The 24000-nt window shown below is 40.0% G+C and overlaps 1 protein-coding gene across 1 annotated transcript in view; it reads right to left on the reverse strand.

Annotated features, from left to right (window-relative positions):
- The window catches only part of TFAP2D (transcription factor AP-2 delta (activating enhancer binding protein 2 delta)), a gene marked incomplete at its 5' end in the record, with an annotated part of 31758 nt that extends 7787 nt beyond the window's left edge, over positions 1-23971 (reverse strand). Inside the window, 4 exons of the mRNA XM_010016079.1 lie at positions 6836-6949; positions 13665-13806; positions 21001-21119; positions 23806-23971. Coding sequence (XP_010014381.1) covers positions 6836-6949; positions 13665-13806; positions 21001-21119; positions 23806-23971 — 541 coding nt within the window. The remainder of the gene's footprint in view (positions 1-6835; positions 6950-13664; positions 13807-21000; positions 21120-23805) is intronic.
- Between the last annotated feature and the right edge of the window lie 29 nt (positions 23972-24000).

The raw sequence follows: 24000 nt of genomic DNA on the forward strand, positions 1-24000 counted from the left end.
ATGGATGACATTAGGAGGATACCTGAACTTCCCAAACACTACAAATTCTTACAGACACAAGTGTTCCAAAAGCAGTCATGGAAGATATGCCTATACCCAATTTTACAAGTGAAGAGAGTGAGTCTAAGAGACTGATTATTGAGGTCAGGTAGCGTGTACATGAACAGACACAGACCTCTTGAGTAAAATCTCAGCAAGTCTTGTTTTTGTAAATATTTGTGTCATGTTTTTTGGTTTCCCAGCACAGAATGTGGGTCAGTTTTGGTGGGGTTTGTGGATAACTCTAGTTTTCACGAAATTTTGGGGAGCTAAAAAGACTTCTGCCAAAAATAAAGAAAAAAAAAAAAAAGAAAATCAGATGCAAGGGCAGGTTACGAAGGCAAAGACAAGAAAACACATGTCAGTGTGACTTTCAAGTTCCTGGCTGAATCTGTGGGAAGCTCATATATAAGAGTGGAATGGAAGAGAGAAGTAGATACATGCTCTCTCCACTCAACAGGAGAGTGAGGTAGGGTATAAAATAAAGAAAAATACTAGTCTTTTGGACATTCAGTCCAGTTGGAGGGGTATATTAAATTCTGATCCTTAGACTGAAGGCTGATTTGGTACTTTATCAACAGTCTTAAGTGTGAAATGAATAAAGCAGGATCCTAGATCCAGAACTCTAAGTTTTGGTTTAATGCAGAAGCCACTCCACTAGAGAAGGATACTTACGGGATCTCGTTCTTAGTCCAGCCTTAATTTTTCCTCTGCAAAAGAGAATAACTTCAAGAGAAGGGATGGAAAATGAACCTCCAGATTCACCCATGCCACCAGAGCTGCCACAGGACATTTAGAGTATCTATAATATTGGTAAATGTGATGCAGTACTCACAAAAGACCCTTCAGCTGAGGGAGTGGCAGATGAATGTGAGACAGGGTGTCCTTTTACATCTAAAATGAGCCTTGATCCCTAGATTCACCAGACAGGTGGATCACCCTAAGGTGCCTAAACTGAAGCAAGGGAATGCCCTATCTGCTTTACTGAAGTGAAGAGTGTCCTGGCTCCTCTGATGATGAGTGATCTGGGATAGCCTGGCTTCATCTCCATTATTCCAGCATTTTAACCTGTGAAGTAGTGGCCATATATCTAAGCTTCCAACTGAGAACATCCTATTGACTGAGATAAGGCTGACTTGTGCCTGGGAATTGTTTGGGACAGAAAGAGTTGGTCTATGCCAAATACCTAAAAGGAACCACAGTAGAAATCAAACATTACAGACAATTGTGTTCCAGTGTGCAGGACCATACCCACCCAGTTTATTATATTAGTTTTCATGCATCTTTTGGAGAGTCTTAATTTCTGCATGTCTCCTTTCCTTCTCTGAAATGTGACAGACAAATTTCCCTTCTTCACAGCAGCGATCTATACAACTGAAAATATTAGTTTATCTGCTCTGGTTATCTGCTCTAGAGAGTGTTGGGTGCATTAAATGTCTGGGAAGTGCAAAAATACTAGAGAGATGAGTGATATGCAGGTTAATTACAACTATTTTACATACTGACATGCTTCAGATCTACCTGCATGCCATTGACATGAAAAAGATAGGGCTTGATGACTGTGCTGGTTAACATTGTTCCAAATCCAGCAGAAGAACCTGATGGTCTTCAATGTTACCATTCAGCTCTGCTGAGTTAGTGGCAGGATTATGGATGCTGGGGGTTATCCAAGGCGTCACCATCTCCCATCACAACTACCTGCACAATATAGTCTCTTGGTGTGTGTCTTGGAGCTGTTGTGTTTTCAGGCAGGCTTGTTTTCTGCTGTAGGTCATGATTGCCTTGGTTTACCATTTCCAGGCTTTTCTAAAGTGAATTATTCTCAAAGCCTTACATATGTGCTCTTTTTTTACATCCATCTTTTTGCTTTCTTCAAACGTTCCAACCCCCTTTTTCCCTCCCATCACCCTGCAAAATTGAGAGCTGTCTCTGTTTCACTGGGCATAAAACTAGTCTCTTTTACCTGTTCTGAATCCAAAACCAACTTACAATGCTAAAGAGAAGTTGATATAGCCTTTCTGTTCTGAAAGAAAAATAAGCATGAAAGCAAAGGGTGAGAGAAATAGGTTCCTCTCATTAAAGCTATAAGAACTTTTGTGTTCTTTTCTAGTACTGATGTGTTGACTTCTCTCTCTACTGTAACATACTCATCAATGCATTTACACAGATCAGCCTTTAGAGAACACCAAAGAGACATTTGTACCCCAACAAAAAGTATCATCACTTTTCCCAGGGTTTTCTTGTTTGTTCTGTGTCTTAATTCTGATTCTGTCTTCAGAATCCAGGGACAAAGTAGCTCAAGCGATGGCTTTCAGGCCAGAAATCTTGAATGAAGTATACATAATACTGCCCCAGTTGAGGTACTGAACAATAGTTGCTGCTGTGAATGTAAGGGTCTACAGAATTGTCTGTTCATGGTCAAACAATATTGGGAATTCATTCTTCATGCAGAATTGAGTTTTCTGTATTTGGGTCAGATGGACATCTCAGAGCAGCTGCACAAACATGGTTGTATCATGGGTGTAGAAGAGCCTCTGTTTTTTGCTTATGTGGTAAAGTTGTGCACAACTCAGCAGTTTTCAGGCTCCCTGGCAGTTCCTTTGAAGATTTCCACTCTTTTATGCTTTGTATGAACTTTGAGTTTGGAGGTTGAGCAAACCCAGCAATTTTGATCCCTTCAAGGGGACTATCCTGTACTTCAGGTTGGACACATGTTTACAGATCTTGATGGATTGGAACTCAGTGGAAAAACTTCAGAAAAATGTGAGCTTGAAGATTTAAAACAGAGGAAATGGGAAACACTGTTTCTGTCCAACCTGTGCCAGTATGTAAATCCTGGTTTTAATTATTAATGTTGAGCAAGTAACATCAGGAACAAGTGGAGCACATAACTCTACACTTACTAGCTATAGGATACTTTATTCCTAAAGAAAACTCCCTTTTACCCCAAGGTAGTACAGGCTGGATTTTACTGTAGGTATCAGATGTTGCAGCTCTTCAGAAAGTCTTTTATTATCTTAGAACTTATTCTAATAATAAAGATGTGTGATTCCTCTAAATTTTTCTAGTCATGATTTTTTTTTTGACATCATATTGCATAAGCATATACATGTGTATAAAATACCAATTTTCCATCTTTTAGTTTCTTTGCGGCCTTGATTATTATAGTTTACAAGGCAGAATTTCTGAACCTCTTCTTGATATATTAAATCTGTATGAAACTGTATGAGACTCCCCACGATCAAAAATCAGCTCTTATTGGGTAATATAATAATTAAAAAAAAATGCTGTATTTATGCTAAAAAATTTCATAAAACCTTGTCAGAGATTCCAGTGAAAGACTATGCTTTGTCCTTGCCAAATGCGATATTTTGGACCCATCCCAATCTAGAGATTTATACAGCAAAAAGACGGGGAATTTATTGTGAGAAAGTGCAGGTTCTGGAATACAGATAGAAAAGAAGATGAAAATTTCACTGTTGAAAAAGCATGTTATAAAATTTGTGATGACTGTTTGGAGTCACTGTTTCATATTTAAATCTCCTCTGCAACATGTGTTTATAGAACATCAACAACTCTTGGGCATTTTGATCATAAATAACATTAATTTCATACGTATAATCAGGACCAGACACTTATTAAGACAGTCCAATTTTAGACTCTGACTGTCGCAGGTGTCATCAGAGTATTTGACAATGATTACCGTCAAGGTCAAATCCTCCTCTGGCATAGAGTTGCACAGCTTTTTATATATATAGATACATGATAATCATGTTCATTTCACTGTAATAAATAAGGACAACCTGCTCTTTTGGAAATCCAATCTTAGATGGGACCTATGATTGGGTCCTATGATAGGGGATGTGGAAGCCAATGTACGATGAAATTTGAATTCTTAGTGTTAGGCATGTGCATTGTTAGGCAAATGCTTTCAACATCTTTTTATGAAGTGATTTCTGACTATTCTATTTATGCTTGTGACCAGTAGGAGGCTGTGCTGTCAAGACTACTGTCAAGACCTCAGGTATCAGTGAGCATGTTGTTCCTAGGTTACAAGAACTTTCTCCCTGTGTTGGAGTATCAAGAATGTCTTCTTTTTCTCTCATCCCAACTGATTAGGTACAAATTTCCCATGACAGAGGTTTATTCAGTCTGAGGTTTATCTCCCAGAGAAACACAGAGAAACCAAGTGATCAGTCAGAAGCACTGTTTTCTGTGTTGAAAACTTGACTTGGAAAATAATTAATGCTCCTGGAAAACATGGTGAATTGCATTCTCGTATCATCTCTAGCATCTGTGACAGACTTAAGTGCCTTCTGTGATACTTAATCTCAAGAAGGCAAGTAGTGGTAAGAGGGCTTCAGATGATCTGGCTGCGAAGGCTGTCAGATTTAGGGGATGAGAATAACGATGTTTTTGTCTACACTAGTTTTAGCTATTTACAATACAAACGTCTAATGTGTACTGGTTGGCTAAGCTCCCATTCAGCTGAAGATCTAGACCAGACTGCTCAGTCACTAGAGTTTAGAGAGATATTGATGTCTATGTTAGGTCTGCTTAATTGTAATGCAGATTTCACAGGCTGTGCAGACGAGATGCTTTGAGGGTATAGCAGAAGATACACACATGGCTGAAATGGAGGCACCTACATGTAGATGAGTAGCATTGGAAGTCTGGGTCAGAATCTGGATTTGATCTCAACTTTTCTATAACAGATGGAAAAGGAATATGGTCTCAGCTCAGCCTGTGGGTCTGGCAGTACTCATCATTCCCTAAACGCAATCAGAGAAGGCTGGCTGATTTAAACCCAGGAAAGCATCTGTATACGGTCAAGACCTGTGCTCTTCTAGGTGACCATTTTCAGTCCAACATTTATTTTGTACTGCAGGCATGAAAGAAAGCACTGAATGATCCAGGAGCTGCCTACAGAAGCTTTGTACTTCAACCTACTGAAGTATAGCAGAGAAAGAAAGATGGGAACTGTACCAGTTGACAGCTTTTGTAGCTGAAGCTTTCAGCGTTTTATCCTGACTGCTATTTCCTCTTTAAACACAGGAATCCTTGGGGATTAGCTACCTTGTATCACGTTTACTTTTTGTGCATGTAATGGGGAATTATCTATTTTTTGACAAGCCTAGGTAGTCCATTAAAATCCCTCTAATAGTACCCTGCATAAATAAGTATGTCTCCTTTGGTGTGCCAGTGTAGTTAGGTATTGAAGTGTGTGTGTATAAGGAAAAGCATGCATAGACATAAGTGGTATGTGTGTGCACATCACCACATGAGAACAGAAGTGAGATTTCTAGGTCTGTTCATATACACATAGGGTGCATGCAGGTATGTGTTAGAATAAACAGGAATGTGTGCATTTGTGGATGAGACGTTACTCTTGCCTCTCCCCACCCCCTGACACATAGATGAAAGAAGTGGGATGGTGGGTATTGGTATTTTGGAATCCATTCAAAGTCTGAGGGACTAAACGTTAGGTCTCATACTACCTGGCTGCTGGTTGCTTCATTCTCTACCTGTATCATAATAACTAAAAGACGTTGGGATGTTGGGGTCCAAAATTGTCTGTCCAACCAATGAATGAAGAGTTGCTCAGCTGGCTGTAGCAAAGAATATGGAACATCGTTCTAAGCCTTTATAGGCCTAATGAACTTGTTCAGTGTTATGGTCTGTAAACAACTCTCTGGAACAGTTCTTTACATGTTGATTATTTCACATATCAGCTAATGGCTAGAAAAAAATAAAATCTGTAGTGTCAGCTAGTCATGTATTCCCCTTTGTGATCTGAACAAAGACAGGAGCACCTCTAGGATGTTTCATCAAACTTATCTTTGATAAGTATCTCAGATGACCCCAGTATTTCAAAGTGGTCCTCTGGAAGTTCCCATCTCACTCTTGACTGTATCTAGCACATAGCCTAAAGCAAAAATGTGAAATTATACAGCAACTCCTGGGCTAATATATCTGTCTGATCTCAAATCATCTATACACTTTTATCCATAACTTAGACAAAATTCTGATGAGGTTTGGACTTGGTGTGCATGACATCCACCATGGTCCTTGTCTTCATAATGGCTTTTTGGGCTGTCTACACCAGTAAATTAAATATTGCTCTGGCATGGGCCCAGAAACTGGGGCTAAATATGTGAGCAGTTTCTGGCTTTTTAGTCTCAGCCAGCTTGCATTCTCCCACACCTTTCCAGGGTGTTGTTCTGTAGTTAGTAGTTGTTCAATTAGTGCAGTAAAACTATTTCAGTAGGTAGTGTACTTTGAGGACAGTCTGCTTTGGAGACTAAAAAGTTAATATTATGGTCATGGTAAGATGATGTCAAATGGTCCCAGCAGCATAGAGGAGGCTCTGGAACTATTTATTTAATTGGTAAAGGTGCAGCCTAACTGTTTCTCTTTTTATTGCTACTTTGATTCATCTGTATTGTCATTTTGGCTCTGAACTTCAGTTTCTACATTTCTGGACCATCCACTTTGTTAGTTAGTTTGTGGTTTGGTTCACATCTAAAGCAAGACAGCTTTCTGGCCAAATGGGCAGATCTGACCGGGAGATGTAGAAAATTACTTATGCAAACTCAGATTGTGGTCCTAGAAGCAGGGTGAATGCAACTAACCTGAACTACATTGCTGGACAAACATATGCTTTTAATAGGCACAGAGAACAGAGGTATTATGGACATTATAGTCTAGGCAAGGGAACAAATACCACTATAACATCATATGTAGTCTTTATCAAAATTATGGATTTTAGTTAATCATTCCTCTTTCAAAATCATACCTGAAATGTGTTAAATGTCTCTGGATGTCGAGGTCTAATATTGGAGTCGGTCTGGAGGATCCGAGGGGTGATCTGTCTTGACTTAGAAGGTCCTGGAATTCTTTACATATTTGTCTAAAAAGAAAGTGGAAATTTTCATATAAGACAGATGTAATCCTTTCCATAATACTGATTCCCATAACACTGTCACCTTATCCTGAGAGATCTATTCATAACAGAAATGTTTAGCAGAGGCACTGTTAAAGACATTAAAGCCAAACAAATCTCCCTTTTGCTTCTTTGCTCCAAATTCTCAGAGCCAGCAACATACAGAATCTCTTGAACAGGAATAGTTGCCCTCTGGAAACATATTAACACTGACATTTTAAAACATGATTTCTGTCCTGAATTTGACCCAGGTTGGTTGTGTTAAGTGTGACTAAGCTTACCTATGTTAGAAGCAAGGGTTATGGTTAAAGAAAATGATAACATAACATTAGAACGTGCCTGAAGATTCTGTATAAATACATTACACGTATAGTTGCTTGTCTGCACTGGTTTATTTGCAAGTAGAAGTCCTAGACATTTTGGCCTTGCTTTCCTGACGCCCTAACTCTTAAGACAAGTAGAGCACTAGGAGTTGTGAAGGAAAATGCTACCTTTGCTCTCCCAGTTTCCATTTATGTCCATATTCTGCTTCGTTGTAGAACCTGTGACAGAACTTTCGGATCCTCAACTGAGACCTCTCCTATAGGTCTTCCCAGAATGACAATTTATTCCAGCAGCAGTATTTAAATTTCTTATTGAAACATTCATTAAATTGTTCTATATTTCTACCATATATCAGGCAGCACAAAGTAGATGTCTACAGCAGTACACAGGACTTGTATCCTGACAGTGCCTCTTCCTTTCTGGCAAGGTGCTCAGTGACTCAGTGGCAGTGCTTACACAACAGACAGGCACATGAGGCAAATCCCATCATCTACACTTTTTCTTTGTGACCATTTACTGGGCAATACACACTTTCAGAAGTTAGGACCTGGGACCACAGTTTGGCACCTTGCAATGGGAACCTGGGCTCTGTCTTGCCTGGTGTCCTACCAGCCTAGCAGCCCAACTTCTTTGGAAAGTATGGATGTTCTTGCTGTCTTCTCTCTCCCTCTTGGGCCTTCCCTCAGGCTTCTCAGGATGTCTAAGCAGCTGGGGGTTAAAAATATCCCCTGGGATACCACTGTGTAGGACCTAGCACTAGGAGAGACCTGAAAATATGGCCTTTTCATTCTTGTGATATTGTCATGTTGGGCCAGTTTGCAAATTAGTCTAGAAATATTCTACCAATGTACTTTTCAAAAAAGAAATCAAATCTGCTTTATTTAGTGCATGTTCTCAGAGGAGTACTGTCTGGACCATGGATGAATAGAGACACCACTTACTTTCAATTGGTTTATGATACACTTAATCAGAAAAGAAGAGGCATCTGGATCTCTCTCTCAGGACTTCTCTAAATGAGCGTATCACTCTCCATTGACTGTACTGGAAATACAGGCACTTGGTGTGAAGTCAAGAGGACATTATGCCCACTAGATGATCAGGACACTAATCTGGGTTGTAAAGTATACAGTGCCAGGTGTCATTCTAATAACCTCATGTAAATTGTCATCATCTTGTAAGGTCTGTATAGTTATGCTCCTCTAGCCTTCTAAACAGGGTGGTTTCCTGAGAATGAACCCTGGTATAGGCTATCTCCCAGAACAGGCCCAGAAGATATTTGGGAGAGTTCACGAAACAATTCTAACATTTTAATAATATTGACAATTGCAATCTCATGACTCAGTGTGTGCATGGTTTACTTTGTTAGCTTAGATGCAATCACTGTGTGTGTGTGAAGTTTCTAATACTAAAGAATGTCTCTGTTGTCCACAATTTCTGTTAGAAGACTTTGCACATATGGTCCTAGACAAATTTCAAGTTCATTATCACCTTGTAACTCTTGTCCTTTGGGACAGGAGCATAATGGAAAATAAGTGGGTAAACTCAGCTGCTTGATCTTTAGAAGGTTCTCCATTGTCGAGTGAGGAAATTATACTAACCTGTTTTTACCCTTCATTATATCACTGTTCTGCAACTTGTGGACATAGACTGTGGATACAACAGCTCTCTCCTTGACTAAGAGGAAAAGAGATGCAGAAAACTATTTCCTGCTGTGCTGTTGGACTTCATCCAAGCCTGATTTCTGTAAGCACTTGTCATCTGTATGGACCTAGGCACCGACTGCTTGAAAAGAGAGCATCATCTTAGCCTTTCAGGCAAAGAGAGGTATTCAGCAGAAATGTATGTAAATGCAGCATACAGTTTTAATGAATCAGGTCCTTAGAGGAAAAACAGTTCCTTTCAACAACTGAAAACAGTCAGTCATTTTGGCTTCTAAACAATCTACTATCCCCAGTCGGCCCTGTCAGCACTGCTCTTCTCTCCTTCCTCCAACCTCTACTTTCTACCTGTTGAAAAAGTTCATCTTAAAAGTTCTTATATTTTGACAAAGGAAAGTGTCAGAACCAAGTGTGCAATTAAGTTCCTTTCTATCTTCACATGTCAAAAGTCTTTACTGAATGCTGGCAGATTGAAAGAAAAGAAAAAACTTTTTTATTATACATGAAAACCTGTAAAAGGCAGTAACCTACTTTTTTTCCAAGGAGATTTATAGGTAAAGTGGTGTCTCAGAGCCTCCACTAGCAATAAAACATCACCTGGGGTAGTGACAGGGAGAGGGGCTGACAATTATTTGCTGAGTTGGACTGTGATTTTGAAAAAACAAAGAAAGATGGTTTTGCTGTCCTAAAGGCCACAGATTAATAAGAAAAGTCCTAGTCACTCCAGCAAGGGAGGTGGCTAACTATTTGTGATAGATGGTCAGATATTCCAGTATATAATAAGGAAAAGATGAAAAAACCTGTATTGGATTAGAACAAGAGCCCATCTAGTCCATGATCCTATCTCTAGCGGCGGCCAAAGCAAATGCCTTGTGGTGAGTACAAGAGTGGGGCAAATGTGTGCCCATGAGTCTGATGCATTCCAAATGTGATGGAGTTGCCAGGCTCCCAAAGACCAGCTGTCAGAGAGATGCAAGTCCTGTGTGTCTAGCCTCAGAGCTACTTTTCAGAAAACTGAGCACATAGTGTCATGAGCCAGATGTTGATTACTTTGTACTGGCTGTAAGTAGTCCCACAATAAAACTGTTATTCACACTGTTCTGTTTTGGTCTGTGTAAATGTGTGGGTATCTGTCCCTCTGTCTCATGTGGAAGGCCTTGTGCAGTAATACTCTGTGATGTTTCCCATAGGACAATGTACCTCTCCATCAAGTGGAATTATTGAGGTGGTCTTCAGCAGTTCTGTATCTGTCCTAGCTGCAACCTGAACAGGTTGAGTCTCCTATTGTAAAGTCATTCAGGGTCTCCCACATCTCTGCAAGGTGAACTAACCCATGGTAAAAGACAGTCAGGCATCAGGTCCCTTTTTTTTTTTTTGTCTTTTTCATTTACGTGTGGATTGCATAATATGCCCTGAAACCTTTCTAAAGAGTCTAGGGTTAACAGGCCAGTATCAGCACCTTTTGACCAGAATTATGACACTTCAGTCTTTGTTTTGAAGCATCTTGCTCTGAAGTGCCCAGACAATCATCTACTTAGTCAAAGGAAGTGAGTGGAATGAAGGAGAGTCATAGGGGACCAGCTTCTTCCATTATCCCATTGTTTACCCCTTTCTTATCCTATCAGCTCTTAACCAAAGCTTGCTTCACTCACACCTTGCCCTTGTTGTCACTTGTGTCCAGTGCTCTATACTGGCTACACAGCACATCTCTTCTTTCCATGATAATTGTCAGGTAAGGTCCCTTTGTCTAGACCATCAAATTGTTAGAACAGGTCATGTCATCATCTTCTTGCATCATCTCATACTATCCTAGGTAGGTCCTGAGTTAGCAAACATGAGAGACCATTTCCAAGAGATAGTTTTGTTAAACATAATGAATATAGCTTGTTCCATAGTAGAAAATGGTCCTGATTTCATTTACTGCATTACTATCAACATAGCCTCAGACCAGGGAGGGTTGAGCAGGGTAGTAAAGAAAGCCTCCATGTGTTAAAGAGGGCTACTGGTATCTAAAGTAGCAGTCTATAGCTTTCAGTAGCCTGTGGGCCACAGTTCTGTTCATGGCAGCTGAAATATTTCAGTTCAGAGAGGGTGGATTTCTTGATTGCAAGGTATAGATGGCTTGGATAGCACTGGGAGCTCTTACTGGACATGAGACTTCTGCATTCTAGACACTAACAGCTCTCTTTAGTTCCCCCCACCTAGATATGTAGTACCCAAGACATCCATAACCACTGGCAGATACAACACAGTAAGAAAAACAGACCTGGAGCAGCAGCTGGTAACCAACCTGGATAACCTAGTTTCTCTAAAATGGTAGTAGGTACCTATGTCTGGGCAACTGAATTAAGCCACTGAAGTTGAGTGTCTGAATCCAGAATGGAATTTCACCTATGTAATAGGAATTGTGGAAATAACCTTGTTCTTTTCCCTTATTTTTCCTCAAGGCCCCACATGTGGAAAATCTCAGCAGTTCTGCCAAAGGCACACTTCTATGGACATCTGGCTCTGACCTAAAGTGGACAATGGCAACACACAGAGGTGGTTCTTTCCATAGGCAAAGCTTGAAATAAGTTATTTTACCACCCTCGAATTACAGTGTTGTTTTTGGTGGCAGCACAACAATCCACCACTTTTTCTGGTGTCCTACCTCACAAGCACATGATGCAGGGCAGATGTGAAATTACAGAAATTACAAACCTAGAGCTTATACGTGCCTAGTGAGTAACTGAAACTCCTGACAAATGTTTGGAGCACCTACAAGCAGACACCTGGAAGCATGGCTGGGAAATAAAATGCTAATATTATGATAGTATGAACCTGTGTCTTGTAGTACCTGGACAGGACTGGTCTGTGAATCACTGTTCTCCTTCCAGGCAGGAGAGGGCAGTAGTAGCACACACATTGACCCATGTGTCCCTGTGACAAGCACTCTGACTAAAGTAGGATACCGCCTAACTTCATATTATCGACAGATCTCTCTGATCAATTTACCTGGTACTTTAAACTGAAGAAACGGGGAAAAGTAATTTTGTTCCTTACAAGTGTAGGATAACAGCCTACAAGCCCAAAATTCATGGGGGTTAAGAGTAATGTATGCCCACAACTCACTATCTCAGTAGTAAAAGAGGATGAGAAAGTAGGTATGGAGTAATGAGAAAGAGCAGTGAGACTCCCTCAGTGGGGCAGCCAGCCTTTGGAGTTAGGACATAATAGTTACCCACTGATTATTACAACCTATGGTACTATGATCTCACTAGAGCCAGAAAAGAAGGGGGAAAATTTGTATCATTATGGTTGAGTAACAATTTACAGAAGGGGCAAATCCTCCAATTGGCGCAACTTGCAGTCTTAACTCTTGTTTAGGTTGTGCTGTGCAACAGTATAATCAGCTTTCCCATAGGTAGAGGGGCAGACTGTTAATGGGCTATACAGCAATGGGGAGACACAGCCTGCAGAGTGGCCCTGCTTCTTGCCATCTGGTTTATTCTTATGTCTCTGAAACCCCTCATGCCCTTAAAACAAACATGGGTATAGGTAAGAATAAGAGCATATTCCACTTATATTATTCCTTTTAATGTACAAGTGATTAAATTAATTATCCCTGAGCCACATGATGCTCTGCTTATCACCCCAGGGAAGGATTGCAGGCTATATTCAAGCGATTCACAAGTCTGAGATGTTTCAATTCATGTTGTCCCTGGGTCACCTTCAGGGCAAAGAGTTCTGGATACAAGAGGCACACAAAGGCCAGAAATCCTGGCAAAGCAGAAGGGCATTGGGATACAAAGGACAACCCTGTTGCTGGCCAGTCCTCTCCCCTAATAGAGGGTGATTGCTCTCTGTTGGATATATTCCAGCCTGCATGATTTCCCAGTGTTTCCAGCACTGGGATGGTGGTTTGACAGCTCTTTTTCCTGGCTTCAGCTCTCCTGCAGCCTCACTGTGTAACACTGCAGTAGGCATAGGAAGAGTATGAATATGTTCAAGATTACACCAGGCAGATAAACCATACGCCTAGTGCAGCTCTACATTGTTCCCTACTGACTATTTATTCTTCTTTCCCATGGCTCATGAAGGCTAATTAATCTAGGTGAAATGTTATCCTAAAATGATGATACTGCTTCAGGGAAGACAGTGGCTTGTTTAGAGCACAGTCAGGTGTCTTTGTGTGTCTTTAACGGCTTTAGCAAAGCTCCCCTGATTGTGTACATTGTTCCAGTGCCTTTGACTTCAGGGCAACTCTCACAATTTCCATCCAAGACCATCTATCCCTATGTAAACCAGCTCTCCCTCAGCAGACTAATGATAATTATCCCACAGTAACTAGTACTTCAGTAGAAGCTTACATGTCCTGGTCACACGCAAACAGGAGGCAAAGCTGATCTCTGTGCTATAGATTGTAACATATAATAGTATCCCCTCCTTTCATCTAAACCAGAGCATTTGAGAAGATGTATGTGCCCCTTTAACCACAGGCAATGAGAGCACAGCCACTAAAACCTCATTGCAGTAAAGAAGGTTCCTCTTACAGCATCTCTAAAGAGGATTGCTCTCACTTGCTGTCAGTGACTACTGTTGTGATAGCAGTCACTGCAGCTATCCAGCTCCACACTCCCACTCCTCCCTCCCCCAGCCCCCAGATCCAAAATGGAGAAGTGACAGCCAGATTTCTTTTTTAATTTCCCTTCCCTTCTTACTTTGTTGCTAGGATCATCTTTTTCCTCGCTGTCTGCTCTTTCTGTTCCATGTGCTGTCTGGCAATGTGCTCTCCTACTGCCTTGGCAGGGAACTCTGTTTCACAGGTGTAGCCGAAATCTCTGGCCAAATGTAATGCTTCCCCTGTAGTCAAACAAAACAGGTCAGTCAGTTTTTAGGGTTATTATTATTACTGTTATTATGGTTACCGAATGTCTTCCAATCTTAAAAAAAAAACAAAAAACCCAAAAAAACCCAAGCAATAACAAACCACTTTTGCAGACATTCATTCCCAATCTGTTACAGATTTGAGCCCATTTGGCCTGCTCTTGCTTAGTCATCAGGTGGTGCCAGCCAGAAGATAGGAAGGATATTCCTCTCAGGAGAAAATACCAGTCGACAGTCAGGTTTATCTCCTCCCTTGCCACCAGTGAGCACTGGGCAGCTGCTCAGATTTCGTAAGTCCAGTTCATGATTGGCATTTAAGGCATGGAAATTAGTGAAAGGTAGGAATAAATAACTCTGAAGATCTCAGATTCAGCCTTTGGTGTTTTAGTTCTCTATTTCTAAAGGAAGAATAAACTTCTGTAGAATAGAGCTGTGCAGATAATATACATTTCAACATATTTGCTTGGGGGTTAAGCCAGCAGGCACAATACAAGCATCCTACACTAAAGATAAGCAGGCCCCAAAATAAAGCATAAGAAATCCTGCTTCCAAAAAGATGACAATCAAAATTGATCAGACAAGACAAAAAGGGATGACAATGAAGATCACAGTTGCTGTTTTATAGGCGAGGAAATCAAGGCAAAGGAAGCCTCTCTACCTTACTACAGAGACTGGACACCATAACCCAACTCCAGGCTGGGTGCCAAATGCCTCTAGAAGAACCTGCCCCTCTCCACTAGCTTAGAGAACCCAGAATTTTATGATAGGGTTTACTCTGACCTGCGTGCTGTGACTCTGCCAGCTTTGGTGTGGGATTTATATGGTTGAACACAGCTGCCTGCAGTGTGAACATCTGTGCATAAGTTAGTTTTTCCCTGGTGGGAAATAGGTACTTCCAGATGACACTTGCTCTCATCTCATTGTAGAAATAGGTCAGGTACCAGAAGTGTATGTTGAAGCACATCTGCATGAGTGATTAAACAGAGATGTGCTCTAGAATAGTTTTGGGGTTAGGTGTTGTGACTGTTTTATTTATTGTTTTATTTATTATTTTATTTTTTTCAGAATTGTATATTTGATTGCCATCATGAGAGATGGCATTGGATCCTGGCTGTTTGGAGACTGGTCTAATGCTCCAGCTGAACAGTTAAGAGGGATGCAGGACCTGGAACACTTCCCTTTGGGAACACGTGTGGTATAACTTATCTGATTAAATGCCGATATTGGTGTCTGACCTAATGCTTTCAAGTCAATAGAGACAAACTAGCTCTTGAAGCATGTATCATCCCATACTAAAGTAGGAGGCAAAACTGAATCAGAAGGATTACAGAAAAGTCCAGGTTAGAAGGGAACTCAGGATATTATGTTCTTCTGAAAGCATGGCCTTAGATTAGGTTATTCATGGCCTTTTCAAGCCTGGTCTTGAATATTTCTAGCCATGGATATTCCACAGCTTTTCTGAGCAACTGATCAAATGTTTAATTATCATTTCAGTTTAATTCAATTGTTAATCACCCAGAAGTGCTGATTTCTCCATGCTGACTACAATGTGATCTGAGAGGATGGATACAGCTACAATAGAGATGATAAATCCCATCTCCAGCAAGACTAGATCTACTCTGCACAGACCTGGCCAAGCCAAGGAAGATGGAAACTTCCATGGGAGCAGTGGTCATGTGCAGGGTCAGTGTGAGGCATAAGAAACCACTGACCTCTATTCATAACTCTGTTCTCCATCTTTTCAGAGTTTATTGTCTCCCTTTCTATCACTGGAGCTTTTACCAGAAAAAAATACATTTAATTTCCACAAATATTTTATTGTGTGTTTATCTCACCTGACTGGATTCAAGTACTAGTAAAATGCATGCGCTTATCCCAGGGAATTTGCTGATACTAGCCATCAACAAGCTTGGCAGCTGTAACCAATTTTACAGCAAAAAATGAAGATTGTACTCAAAATCATCTGCATTATTTGGATTTTTTAAACATGATTTCCAGTATGCTCAAAATGAACAAGAAGTTAGCAAACAACCACTATCTTTGAGTTGAAAGGAGATATGGTTTCCACTTAGTTTACAGCTTCTGGAAAACTAAAACAATTTCCAGTGAAATTGAAGTGGTTTTCAGTGGTATGTTAACAGTGAGACAGGATGAACAGGCATATAGCTGGCTGCCAGTTTTGTATTTAAAACACCTATCCCAGAGTTCTTCATGGATGAGAAAGGGTACAAATTTGTACCTTTTCTCGTCCATGAAGAGGCCATGGCTTTTAAATTTCTGTAATGATGCTTCAAAATTTCAATTTCAAAATTTCCTTAAATAAAAACTTAGAGTAAATCAATTGCAGAAAAACACCAGGTTTTGTTTTTGACCAAAATCCATTAAAACACTTGATAGGTTTGTTTTCATACCAGCATGGAAAGAAGATAAAAATCAAACTGTTTGAAGCTGTCATCAGCTGGAATTACCATTCTCCAGACAGCTCTGTTCTGATTCCAGTCAAAGCCAAGTAACAAGGAATGTAGTCAGCTAGGAATTTAAACATTTAGCTGTTGGAAAATACTTGGTTTCTTCAAGAAAGCAAAACTTTATGTGATGAACTGTAGGCATTTATGTAATAGAGTCAGCAACAAACTGACTGAAATATTTGTGTTTGCACTTAATGTAAAAAAATGGGGAATGAAAATATGAATTGTCATTCAAGTTACCTTTGGAAAGATTGTGTATATTATTTACTAGAGCTGAGAAAATTACACTAAACTGTTTTGATGATCTGAGAAAATTATACAAAACTATAAAACTTTTCCATTTTACCTGGAGACACGATTGTGATTGAGCACTAATGGTTTATAAAGAGATCAAATCTTGAGCAAAAAGAAATAAAATGTCTTATCTGCTTGTGGATACAGACAGATAAAAATGCAGATATTGTGCTTTGTGAAAAAATAAAAATAATATTTAGATGTATTTTAAAATATATTTTTACTGGAAATGGAAAGCTGATGTATTTAGGAATGCACATTAGAACTATGCATATTTATTTATATAAGTATGCACTTCCACATGATATAAGGAGTAGGCATTCCAAATTACAATATCAAATTCTAAATAAAAAACCAAATCTGGACATGAAAACACTCTGCAGAACACCATTTGTCATATCTCATTATGTCATTCTGAACCTGGACCAAATGATCATTTGGTGGATTGTGATATACTTCTATATATACTATTTTTTTGTCAATCACAGTGAATAGAGGTTCCTTGTATTACTGTACAGTAGGAAATATGTCTGCTTGGTGGGGGAAAGTAGTTTGTACAAAATGTTATAAAAGATTCCCTTTCTTTTTCTACATCATAATTTGGACAAACATTTATTCTAGGGGAGAATGTGGAAATGTTGGAAATTTGGAAGAACTGACCTCTTTTTTTTTTACCTTAGATTTGCCTTCTTCTGCCTAGTTATTATTTACATCAGGGAGGAGTTATACTAAAAGTAGAAATCCCTAAAATCCCTAGCTTTAATAGCCAGTTGCCTAGTTTCAATCTAAAAGCAAATCTCCCTATGTGCAATATCCCCGCTCTTTTCTCCTTCAGAGACAAAGAATAGGTGTTGGGGATCACTGACTCTTTCTCCCAGCACACAGCTTTGCAACTATAGACAGTGCTGCCTTTCCTTATGATTTGACAATTGTCCCGGGAGCTTTGCATGAAGGTAAAGGACAACTGCTGAAGCCAAATTGGCAGAGACAGCTCTGGAAAGCCTGAGTGGAGAGGCCAGCCATGTACCTTGACAGGTTTCTGTGGGCAGGTGCAAGGAGCAGCGTGCATGTCTCCTGGGTCTAACAAGAATGAGACATGCTCCTATGCAGAGTGAAGGCAAAAGTTGTGTCCCAGGAGAGGGACATTTAGCATCTGAACCTCCTACACTCCTTGGCTTTGCCTCCTCCGGGTGCTCTATGTAACAGAAATGTTACCCAGGGGGAGGAGGGATAGGCGGAAAGTTTTTTTATATTTGTAGGGTGAGAAGGGAGGAGGAACAAGTGGAAGGATATTTAAACAAAGGCTGGTGGGGGAGAAGTGTGACAGTTGATAGCAGTGTGAAAAAAGTAACTTTTGACTTATTTTTCTTGAGAGTTTTGGTCCCCTAATGATGAGTGACGTCAATTCAGTGTCTAGAAAATTTAGCGTCTTAATTAGGTTTGATAGGAAAACAGATTCCAGATTTTTTCTGATGTTTTTTTCTTTGTTTTGAGTTTATTTGTTTTTTCTGGGGGGAGGGGGAGATGGTGTGTGTTGGTTTTTTTGTTGGTTTTTTTTTTGTGTGTGTGCATAAAAAATCTCATGGTTTTAAAGTCATTCACTCACTGCTTTTACCTGCGTCTGCAATCACATTTATGCCGTGACCTGTCCAAACAGAAGGGGACACCTCTCCTCACATTCTTTCTTGCTCCCAGTGGGGAAGCCTTTGACTCCTTTGAGCCAGCAGTAGGGCTAGTCCTGGCAATGCTAGTATTTAATGGAGGAGCGTTTATTGTTTTAGCTAAGACATAAGAATTTTCCTATTAGAGCTGGTAAGAAAAATGACCTTTCTCCTCACCTAATTTAGGCACTAGAGGGCATCCCTCACCTACAGGTTACACAAAGATATGTCCCATACTGCTGTGGAGACTCTTGCAATGCGGACTTCATTCTCCCGGTCTCTTTCCACCCATTGTGCTGATTTATGTGGATGATAATGTAAAAACCAGAGCTGATTTGTCGAACAATTCCTACTTGGGGCCCCAGAAGTCCCTACCAAAGACACTAAAAATGCAACCTGACCAAACCAAGAATAAAAGTGAACACCCAGCAGACATCCTGAACTCCGAAAGAAGTAAGCTTGCAGGAAAAAAAGGGGCTACAATAATTTTCATAATGGATCTTCAAGTGACCACCACAGCCTAGAATTTTATTACAGTTCTGCTGTTGAGCTTAGTGGTACCCCCCAAAAGTCAATGATTTTAGTCTATTTTAGAGGAAGAAATTTATTAGTCATGCCAGGTACTTTCGAGACGGCTTTGGTCAATGTACCTAATCACCGTAGAAGTAATTTTGTCTTTTCTTACCTCAAACAGGTATACAAGAGGTTGAGCACATTTCTACCATACAGAAATATTAAAGGCCTCGATACAACAAAGACTGTTAGGACCTTTAGTAATAATAAACTTAGAACCATCTAAAGTAATCAAGAGTGACACAGTCCAGATTCCTAATGGTAATGCACCTAGTATTTAGGGATTTAATAAGACTAGTAAGTCATGATGTCAATTTCTGTATTGTCATCACACAGAAAAAGCCAAGGTTGTTTTCTTTGTGTCCTCTAAAACACAGAATAAACCTGTGCCTTTCACTTTCTGTTTCTTCCAACATCAGGAGCCATTGAGGGATGAGTTTTCTTGCAGTAAACATGCTACAGGTTAGTACCACTTGGAAGTAACATTTGCATGTACAAGAGGACACATTCTACTACAAAGAATTCAATGAGCACTGCTGAGTTTGACAGAGGATTGGTTATGTAGACAGAAAATGAGCTTCATATTGTTTTCTGTTGGAATGTTAATGTACATGGTGATGCCTTTCCCCAGAATTCCAGTAGACAAAATTCATGATCAGCATATCTAGGCAAACAGATCTCTGTCAAAATGAGTTCAGTTTCCTCAGTAAACATCTTTAGGACTCACAGTAAGGCAGTCCAAAACAAAAAGCAATACCATAGGCTTGATAACAGGTTTGCTATTGGCTTTAAGCAAAGGGCAGCGAGGCAAGCACAGCTCTATCCTTTGGGAAAAGGTATCTAATTCTGACTTACAGTACAGGTACTTCACCATCAGTCCAAGACAAGCAGTTGAAAGAGAGCTTCGTCACTCTCAATCTCCTGTAGTAGCTAGCCACATAGCTCTGTTTATTCTTCCCTGTTAAGACCCAAGATGTGTGCAGGACTGTGAGGGTAGGAACAACCCTTACTTGTCTAAACTGGTAACTTATGTAAGACTGAAACTCCATTACAGCTTTGTTTTTATTACAAGCAGGTGTGATATGGACACACCTGTATTTCAGAGCAGCCCCATTGTAGTTCTCTGTACTCAATGGTCTCTGAGAAGCTCAGTCCCTCCTCTTAGATGCTGAAAAACCTCCACTGTTGCAGTTTTGGCACTATTTCTGCCTTGGGGAGTCTCCATCCTCTGAGATAAAAACTTCAGTAGACAAGGTCCTGAGCAACCTCTTCTAATTGATCCTGTTTTAAACAGGAAGATTAGACTAGAAGATCACCAGAGGTCCCTTCCAACCTCAACCTTTCTATAATCCTGTGATTCTGTGGTAATACGTGCTGAAACCTCAGCTTGCTTGACTAGATCTGTACGGTCCTTTCAGGTTATGATCCTAGAAAGTGTTGACCTTTAGGATGAGCTGAGTGCTCTCAGCATCAAGGAGGAGGGATCTGAAATTCCCAGAGCTGCTACTTGCAGCCAGACAACAAAGTAAGTACTTAGTGGATTCACCCAGAATAGAAGAGATTCAGGTAGAGTTTCTTCCCTTTGCCTGAGGGGTTTGAACCTGCATCTCCCAGCTGAAGGTTTGAAGAGCCTGGCAGTATTTGGTGAATGATATTTAAACAATAAATAAAGGCCAAGGAAGTATCTCCTGGGCCTGTCTAGAGTTTATCTGAAAGCAGATTTCATTCATTTATGTGTGGGGAGGGAAAAGGCTTGTCTAAATATTATGCCTTCTTATGGGAGAATAAAAAAATCATCACATTTTTGGAACAGCCCCAGAAAATTCACAACTTAAAAAAAAAAAAAGGAGGATAAACAAACCTACTTGTAGAGTTGGTATGAGACATACATCTCTCTCACAAGAACATTTGGATCATTGATTTGTAAGTCAGATCCCAACACAAAAAAGCACAGATCAGTGCTGGGGAGACTGCAGGACCAAACCAGTTGCTGGTGCCAACATGTCTCAGAGTGAACATCCATTTCGCCACTTGTTCTGTCTGTGGTTTTAGGCAAATCAGTTCAATTTGTACAAAATATATGTTATGATATTTAACACTGTAATTGAAAAATATTACATACAAGGAAACATTTTAATTAAATTTATACTCTATTACAATATTACAAGCCCTACCTTCTACCAAGGAAGTCAAGAGTGTGACATTTGCTGCTTTTCTTCTTCCTGCAGGCAAATTCAGTCCCAATCTGTCTAATTTTTCTCGCAAGCAGCGTCCTCCATTCTTGGATTTTGCTCTATCATGAGAAAACAGTAGGAAAGAGAAGCTTGTCTTTATTTTGCACTTTTTTCCCCATGTTAATATAAGTCTAAAAATTGCACACACCTTATTGACAAATGTGTGGGGTAATGCCTGCTCTAATGACATCATGGAAAATCTTTCCGAGGTCTATTCTTAATGTCCTGCTCACCCTATGGGAGTCTTTCACCTTGGTCCTTTGACAAAATTAGACATTTTCATGCCTGTCACAAGGGCATTAGCTCTTCAGACAGCTTTCCACCTAGTGGAACCCATGATCCTGATTTGGGCACGGAGCCTCGGATTGCAATGACTGAATATAAACACTGACTGTGCAGTGGTTTATATCTGATTTAGCCATCCCAGGCTCCAAAGACAATTGAGAGAGAAATTTGCACTTCTAGAATGATATTAAACAGACATCTACAATGAGGGGACTTTACTCATCTCTCTCACCTGACAATAAAAGGAGCCAGATAGCTACTCAATTGTAGATGTTTGTGTGGAACCCAGCTCTAGCAATCCCTCTATAATTTATGTAGAAACCTGGGTGCTTAGAAATGTAGCCTACAAAGCCCAATACTTATAAGGAAAAAGGATAAGGCAGTAGGAAATGCTGAAGCTAAAATCCCAGCTACCATTTGCTATCTATGCCTCTATTCCAAATGCCTACGTCACTTTGTTCTCACAAAATGGTTCCTGGTGAATCCCACACCAGCTTTTCTTCCATACCTCAGTGTTTGAACCATTTGAGACATATTCACTTATGCAGCAGACTTATTTAGGTTCAATTTCTTTCCTAGCCTCAGGGAATTTTAACCTGTGACTTTTAGACAAATGTAGCAGCCAGCTGGCAGCAAACAGCTAATGCTAAAATGGTTAAACATTGGATAAAGCAATGACTGGAATCTCCCCCATCCCAAATTAATGACCTGGTCATTAGATAATAGACTCATCAGTACAATTACCTTTGCTTTTGTCCAACAAATATTTAATTAGCCCCAAACGAGATGGAGGGACCCTCAGCTTAGAATAATCAATTACTGAGTATTAAATATACCTAACTAGATGTGCAGGTTCAGATTTCTTTAGGCAGAAGAAGAAACCAAATTTGGAATACAGCCATTTGGATGGTCGTTTTTGCCCACTAAGAGATACCACAATTTTGACCATGTTGTATGTCATGATATGTCTTCTGAGCACACTATCCTGAAAAAATGCTAGTTGGAAAAATACCTAGACAGTGACAGCTGTCAGGATGAAAAACCAACCCTGTCTGGTCTCAGGCAAACCATGAACAAAGTTTGGTTTTGCTACATCTCTGCTGGTCAATGACAGAGTGTTTGAATCTGTTCTCTATTTGTAACACCTACAGGTATAGCTTGACCTACATTCATTTACACTCTCTGCTTCATAAGACAGAATTAGCACATTCAAACTGCTGGCTGGACTAGTCCCTGGCTTTTGCTAACTCCTGAACCATGCCCAGTGTTGATTTGGAAGATTGATATTTGGTCTGGGTCAAAAACATTCTAGCATTTAATAGAAGAGAGAAATAATTCCCCATGTTGAAATGGATGACCTTGCATTCTTAATAGCTTGCAGTCATATAGATGAAGTCTGTGGTATGATTATTTGAAGTTAGTATTTCTGTGAATATTAGCTGAAGGGCTCTCCTAGATGAAGCAATAACAGAGGAAAATGTTTGTGGATGAAGATTTTGGATTTCATTATCTATAGAGGCAGCTATATGAGGTTTATGCCCCTGAAACAGTTTTGTGATCCACAGTCCTTACTCTGCAACATGGCTCAAGACAGCTCTTGGACTACTACATGTCTTAGAATATTGCAGGTTGGTTAAAATGACTTTCAGTGTAAGTATGAGCATCAGTGTGGCCTTCAGTGACAGCAGTGAAATAGCCTATGACTTTGCAGCTAGCTTTGATCAAAGGGCATTCAAGTAGCTTATGCCATCTAAGTTGATGCCTCAGGGACATTGCGACTTACACATGCCTGGCTGAATTACAGTTGCCTTCTTGTTTGCCTCTTGCAATGCGAGGCGCAGTCTGCCACTTTCCTCCTTTCTGCTCTCTGCAGGTGTCTACTCTGGTCAGTGAAGAGTCAGAGGCAAAATTTTATCTGATTACTTGCTTCTCCTTCAGTATCTCAAAACAAGGAAAATAAAACGAGTGTGTTCTGTCTTTTCTGCACTCAAAAGATATGCAAAGGAGAAATGAAGAAAAAGAAATCCCTACACCTCTGCGTTTTAGTTCTTTGTTGGGTGAGGGCTGTAACTATACTTGGTAGAACAATTTACTTTGAAACAGTTTCTCAACCAGATTGTTAGATTTGTAGCTCTGGTGAAATTTTCCACACACTGAAGGTTTGGTTTTGCTTTGTTCAAAACAAGGCAAAGCAACATTTATCCATCTCTGATTAGTAACTGAACCGAGGGGGTTAAAAAGAAAAAACAGTTCACCAAAAAATGTAAACTTTTTATGAAAAATGTCAACACAATCTTCATTTTTCTCATTTACTAAAAATTTCCCTAGAATCAGTCTTCTCTTTTTCCAAACTGTGACCACCTACCTAAGTGAGGAAAAAGAAAAAAACCTATTTGTAGAAAACAAAATCAGAGAAATTACAGCACTGTCTACGACTTGTTGCCCTCACCTTCAACTTACCTTCTCAAAATACCTCCTAAGAGGGAAGCATTGAGGCATTCTGGTGGTGAAAGGCGCCTCTTCACCTCTGCAATGGTCACTTTGTACTTCGAAGTGGAGCTGAGTAGAGACAAGCGACCAGGAACAGAGCAGAACAGGTCGGTGGGGTTAACAACGCAGGTGCCACCTATACATAAAAGAAATGTTGAAGCTGGC

The sequence above is a fragment of the Nestor notabilis genome, unplaced genomic scaffold, assembly GCF_000696875.1.
Source record: "Nestor notabilis isolate BGI_N333 unplaced genomic scaffold, ASM69687v1 scaffold19716, whole genome shotgun sequence".
Lineage (NCBI taxonomy): Eukaryota > Metazoa > Chordata > Aves > Psittaciformes > Psittacidae > Nestor > Nestor notabilis.